General features: G+C 60.5%; 1 protein-coding gene across 1 annotated transcript in view; it reads left to right on the top strand.

The window, feature by feature from the left end:
• Positions 1-5,924, top strand: part of GRAMD4 (GRAM domain containing 4) — a 45,482-nt gene that overhangs the window by 25,520 nt on the left and 14,038 nt on the right. Inside the window, exon 5 of the mRNA XM_024737398.1 lies at positions 4,952-5,050. Coding sequence (XP_024593166.1) covers positions 4,952-5,050 — 99 coding nt within the window. The remainder of the gene's footprint in view (positions 1-4,951; positions 5,051-5,924) is intronic.

The following is a 5,924-nucleotide window of genomic DNA, read 5'->3' as shown; positions in this document are numbered from 1 at the left end:
CCCACTGCCCACTCGGACACTCCCCCGCCCCGAGCCCCTGACAGCACCCTTGGGGTCAGCCTTCCTTGGCCAGTCACCTCCTCCCAGCAGGGCCCCTCCATCCTGGGGCTGCCAGAGGCCGCCCCAGCTTCCAGAGCGGGTGGTGTGGACTCCCACCTCTGCCCACGCGAGCTCGGCCCCTGCCTCATGGTGCTGCCAGCAAGGAGCGGGTCATTCCAGGGGGATATTTGCAAGTCCGAAGAGCTGTGTTCTTCCTGTCCTGATAAAACCCCCCAGGGCTCCCTGTCCCTGTGTACAGTCCAGGCCGGTGGCCTGGCGGACAAGACGTGGGAGCTGAGGCCGCCGAAGTCTCCATCCCTCCCCCTCACCAGCCTGGCCTCTGGCCCCACACCCCTTTGTCCAGGCCCCCCTGGCCTGAGCGCACAGCTGTCTCCAGCTTGGGACGCCCCAGTCAGAGCTGGCTTTTCCGTGGGGTGGCCTGGCGTCATTGCCGTTGCCGAGTGTCATCACTACGGTGGGGCTCTGTAGCTGCTGGAAAGGCCGAACCTCCTGTGCTTTGCGCTGGCCTCCTCTGGGTCTCAGCAGCTGGTTCTCAGCCCCAGGGAACGGCTGGCACTTGGTTCCCTGCGGGAGAAGGTCCTTTAGTTTCCTGCTCTGTTAGGACAGCTCCGTGGGCTTTCCAGTGCCCCTGAACGAAGGCCATCTGCCTGTCCCACAGGTCAGCGTGACCCATTCTGCAGTTCTCTGGGGCTCCCCGCGGGGGCCCCGTGTTGGGGCAGGGTGTCACTTGCTTTGCCGGGCTACAAGGCCGGCACCCCCCCCACCCCGGACCAGAAATCGGACTACGGCTTCAAGCGGTACTTTCCCTGATGTTAAACCTTATGTGAAAATCTGTAGACGTTCGAAGATTCAATTACACTTAATAACGCAAAGAGGTGCAGCCAGTGACCTGACCTGGGACGACTCTGGGACACCCAGGTGCTTGGCTGGGTGTGGGGTGTATTCTCCGCCCGCTGGCCAGCCGGGCCGGCCTCTCACGGCATGTCACGGTGCTGTCACCCGCACTGACGCGCTTCTGTCTGATGCAGTGTGTGTTTATCTGCGGCTTCACCAGAGGCCACGCTTGCCCTGGTGGCGTCGGGCGGCGCTCAGCCCGAGAGGACCCCGTGTGCCAGCTCCCTTTGCAGGGTCCATGTCTTCTGTCTTCCTCCCTCCTGCCACCCCCAGCCCACAACGGGGGTTTCATCCTCGTCCTTTCACCAAAGCCCCTTGGGTGCCTGGCCCCCGATAGGTTCTGAGGCTGCAGACAGATCTGTTTCTCACGGGTCTGCTTGGGGACCAACTGGGGATTACAGGAAAGGAACATCCAGGCCCGGACCGAGGAAGTAGAAGCTGAGGGTCCTGGGGAGCATGGGGTTTGGGGGGGGCTTAGGGTTTAGGAACCTTCTGGAAGCTGAGACCTGAGGGAGGAGAGGAACAGGGAGAAACAGGTTCCAGGCAAGGGACCTCCTCTTTCCTCCTTATCCTGGTGCCCATCTGGGGTCGCTGTGGGCCGTCCAGGGTGGGCAACTGTGTGGAGGGCCACCTTCACACCTGGGCACGCACACACACACACTCGATCTGCAGGATTAAAACAGGGTAGTTCATACAAACCTCTGTTTTGCTTTTTAAGAAAATTCCTGGGAAATCGCCTTGGTTTAAGCTTACTCAAGGCGAAGGCCATGTCCAGTTATCGGTCCGAAAGCAGCATGGAAAAACTGCCTTTGGCCTCCACTGGCCTCTGGTCAGGCCCTGCCTGGGGCCCACCCTTGGGTTTGCTCTCAGCGGTGCCTCCCACGGCTCCTCCGCCCTCCCGGCGGGTGCGTGTCATCGTCCTGTGCCGCACTGCCCACGGTGTTGGCCAGGGCTTTGGCCGGGGCACCCCGTGTGGGAACTACCCAGACCCCGGTGACTGTCTCCTGACGTGTGGCCCTGGCACCCCCCGCCCGTGGGCTTTGTCATCTGTCCTGCGGCCTCGGGTTGTTGCTGGCAGGATGATTAGATTCTAGAAAAGCCCTCCAGGCACACTCCACTCCAGACTTGTTCCGCTGACCGTTAAACATCAGCGGAGGTTGTTCCAGAACATTTGGAAGAATCCACAGTTACCCGGAGCGCAAGCGCCCTTTCTTCTGATGAGGGCACCGCTCACTCCCCACCGACCCGGAGCCGTGGGTGCGCCCGGCTGGGAGGCCCTGAGACGCTGTCTGCCCTCTGCCTTCCCCTTAATGTTTAGAACATCATTGCCGTGCGCTGTGTTGTCAGTCTGTTTCCCACGTCCCGTGCACGTCACAGGCACTCAGATGTTCCATGTGTGGTTTGACGGGAAGAAGGTAAAATTCCCCGCCACCTGGAACATCTGCGCCCATGTTGCCAGCAGTCTTTCCCTGCAGGCAGCTGGCAGCCCATTTATACCTAAATACCCGTCCGATTCTAGCGGTGGCTATGTTGGAAAGATCGCACAGCCAGTGGCTATGCAGTACCAGTATCCTCAGATGCAAGCCAGATGGGTACCAAGCACAGCACCCCAGACAGCCCTGCCGGCCACTCAGACCCCAGGCCCACCTGTGGCTGAGCGATGCGCTGTCCGTCAGGCCCACGAGTCCTCGGTAGCACACCTGGGCCCGGGCTCTGGTGGGAGCCCATCTGTTAGTGCTTCCTGTGTGAGCTGCCCCTTCAGGACCCCCGGCCGGTTCAGGGAATGTCCTGGTCCGGAGGCCTGGACACCTGCCCAGAACACAGGGAACCCAGTCTGGAGTCTCCTGCGTGCCCCAGCTTCCCCCCTGTTCCCAGTAAATCCCCGTTTGTCAGTAGCTCTGAGCATGGATGGCCGTTTGGGCAGCCTGGCCACAGGGAGGGGTGGGCGTGGAGGCCTGGTCCCTTCCTCTTCCACCCTGGCTCCCTTCTCTGGGACCCCCCTGTCTCATGGTTCCCTGGCCACTGCTTCACGAGGCTGCAGGCTTGCCCCCTGCTCTCCTCTGATCCAGCTTGTCCTCCGCGCTTCCTGCTTCGGCACAGCGCGGCCGGCATGGGTTGCAGTTCCAGGTTATAAACCCGCAGAGTGGGTCGGTTCACGGAGACGCTGGAGTGGGACTGTTCCCGGGTCTAAGCTTGTACTGCCCACTGCACGACTGGCCAACATCGAGAGGCGAGCTGTTGGGATAGGGAATAACGACTTTATTCCCAAATCCAGCAGACCAAGAGGACGGTGGGCTTGTGACCCCAAAGAACCATCTTGCCTGACTTAGAATTCAGGCTCCTTTTTTTTTTTTTGTGGTACACGGGCCTCTGACTGCTGTGGCCTCTCTCGTTGCGGAGCGCAGGCTCCGGACGCACAGGCTCAGCGGCCATGGCTCACGGGCCTAGCTGCTCCGTGGCATGGGGGATCTTCCCGGACCGGGGCACGAACCCGCATCCCCTGCATCAGCAGGCGGACTCTCAACCACTGTGCCACCAGGGAAGCCCCAGGCTCCTTTTATAAGAAAAGGGGAGGGAGAGTAAAGCCAAACACTTGGTTCCCGTCAGCCCCCAGAGGGGATGTGTTCATTTCTTCCTCCCTGCAGTCCTTCACAGGTGGGCCTGGGCAGGAGGTTTCCTGTGAACTAAACAGAGATGTTTTAGCTTAACGCTCTTTACCTGGGAGGTAGGGTGCCCAGAGATGGGCCACTATGTATGATTTAAGCTTATAGGTAACATCTCTTTAGTGATGAACTTGTGATAGGATGCAAAGGTTCTTCCCTATGACAAGGTCACATTGTGCTAACAGAGCGGGATGCCGAGGGTCTCCCAGCCTGCTGTCTCTGTCCTGGCAGAGCCCTCCGTGCCCCCCCGACCCCAGTCCTGCCGAGGTTTGCCTGGGATCTCTGCTGCACTGGGAACCACAGCAGCAGTGTGGCGTGTTGGTAGCTCAGGCCAGTGCAGGGTGAGGAGGGCAGGTGGGCTGGCCAGTCAGGGACAGGGCACTGCCCAAGGGAAGGGGGTCCGGCCAGCGGCTGGGGGCCAGTCCGTCAGGGCCTGTGGCTGAAAGTCAAGTCTGCGGTCAGGATCCGGCAGGTGGCCAGGAACTCCAGGGAGGCTCTGAGGCCGGGTGACTGCTGTGGTCAGGTGCAGTGAGGCCGCAGGGGCAGGGAGCCGGACAGGTGGCCGGCATGGACCAAGCTGGGACCTGTGCACAGCTTGCCGGGCAGGGGCTCATCCAGCCTGTGGCCTTGCATGGTGCTTGCTAAATATGTGTGTCACTGAGTACCTTTTCATTAGCAGGCCAAGTAACTAGTATGAGAGCTGTGTATTCTGAGCTTAACATTAAATAAAGAAGTAAATGGGTCAAAATTAATAGGAAAGAAAAGAGTTGTATGTTTGAGACAGTGTTTGGTCATCAAAAAACAAGAAGTGTAGGACTTCCCTTGTGGTGCAGTGGTAAAGAATCCGCCTGCCAATGCAGGGGACACGGGTTCGAGCCCTGGTCCGGGAAGATCCCACAAGCCGCGAAGCAACTAAGACCATGCGACACAACTACTGAGCCTGCGCTCTAAAGCCCGTGAGCCGCAACTACTGAGCCCACGTGCCACAACTACTGAAGCCCCTGCGCCTAGAGCTCGCGCTCTGCAACAAGAGAAGCCACCGCAGTGAGAAGCCCGGGCACCGCAACGAAGAGTAGCCCCCGCTCGCCGCAACTAGAGAAAGCCTGCACACAGAAACGAAGACCCAACACAGCCAAAAATAACTAACTAAATAAATAAAGTGTGCCCGTGAGGAATGCAGCTCTGTGCTTGCCCTACTGCCCTCACCCGGCGTCTGAGCTGAGCAACCAGGACCCCAGAGGGATCCCCGGGGGTGGGAACGGGCACTCTGGTGTCGGGCGTGACTCCCGTGATTGCGGGAACCTTGCGAAGCCGGGACTCATCGTGCTGTCTTGAACTAACAGAGATCTTGCTTCTTCACCCCCCTCTAAGGGCCGAGGAGCCGCCCGCTCAGCAGCCTCCGAAAGGGCAGGCCCAGGTCAATAATGGAGCAGGTAGGCCTGGGGGACGGAGATGGGGTTGGGGGGGTGGTTCTGTTCCCGGGCGCACTTGCTCACTTCCGGGGATCCCCTCCGGTTGGAACCGGGTTAGTGTCTTTGATTACCGGTTGGTGAGTCTCCGTAGCAGATGCGAGGCATTCGATCAAAACATGACTTTATTTTCTCCTAAAAATACAATGCGACATCTCTCCCAGCCCTTCCCCGAGGAGGAGTCATGTCGTGGTCACGCTGGCTGCTTGGCCCCTGGCCTGGCGACCTGCTTCCAGAGGCCGGCTGTCCTGACAAGGGGGTGCGTGGGGAGGTGGGGTCAGCTGCGGCCATTGTGCCCCAGCACCCCCAGGTCAGGACGCAGAGCTGCTGTCAGTGCCTTTTCTTCCCACCCGGGCTCAGGTTCCGTGTCTCCCTCAGCACTTGGCACGTTCTGAAACTGTCCTTCAGAGGACGGCATGGGAGGAAACTGGGCGTCTCGAGGGGCCGGATTTGTGGTGCACCCAGGCCCCTCGCAGGCTGAGAAGGTGGGAGAGGGGATAGGGTTAGGGTTGACGGTAAGCCCCTGCCTGTGCTGGGGGCTCAGGGCTACAACAGGAGGGCCTTCGGTTAAGCCCTGCCCAGTGTAAAGGTGAGGAGACCAGGGCCCGGGAGGGAAGGCCTCTCAGGCTTCCGCTCCAGGTGGAGGCTGAGCTCTGACCAGAGCCGGGTCCTGACCCCCCACCTGCCGTCCAGAGAGGGAGACGCCTCTTTCCCAGGGCCCCGGTGCTGGGCCCGCAGACAGGCCAGCTGGGTGTGGCATTGGCTGCCGTGTCCACCGGGTCACAGTCCCCTGGGTTCTCAGGGTTCATGACCAGTGGCCCAGGTTCCAAGCCAGGAG

This window comes from Neophocaena asiaeorientalis, unplaced genomic scaffold (genome assembly GCF_003031525.2).
Source record: "Neophocaena asiaeorientalis asiaeorientalis breed wild unplaced genomic scaffold, Neophocaena_asiaeorientalis_V1.1 scaffold242, whole genome shotgun sequence".
Classification (NCBI taxonomy): domain Eukaryota; kingdom Metazoa; phylum Chordata; class Mammalia; order Artiodactyla; family Phocoenidae; genus Neophocaena; species Neophocaena asiaeorientalis.
Note: the sequence above shows the minus strand (reverse complement) of the source record. Positions and strands in the feature narration are given on the sequence as shown.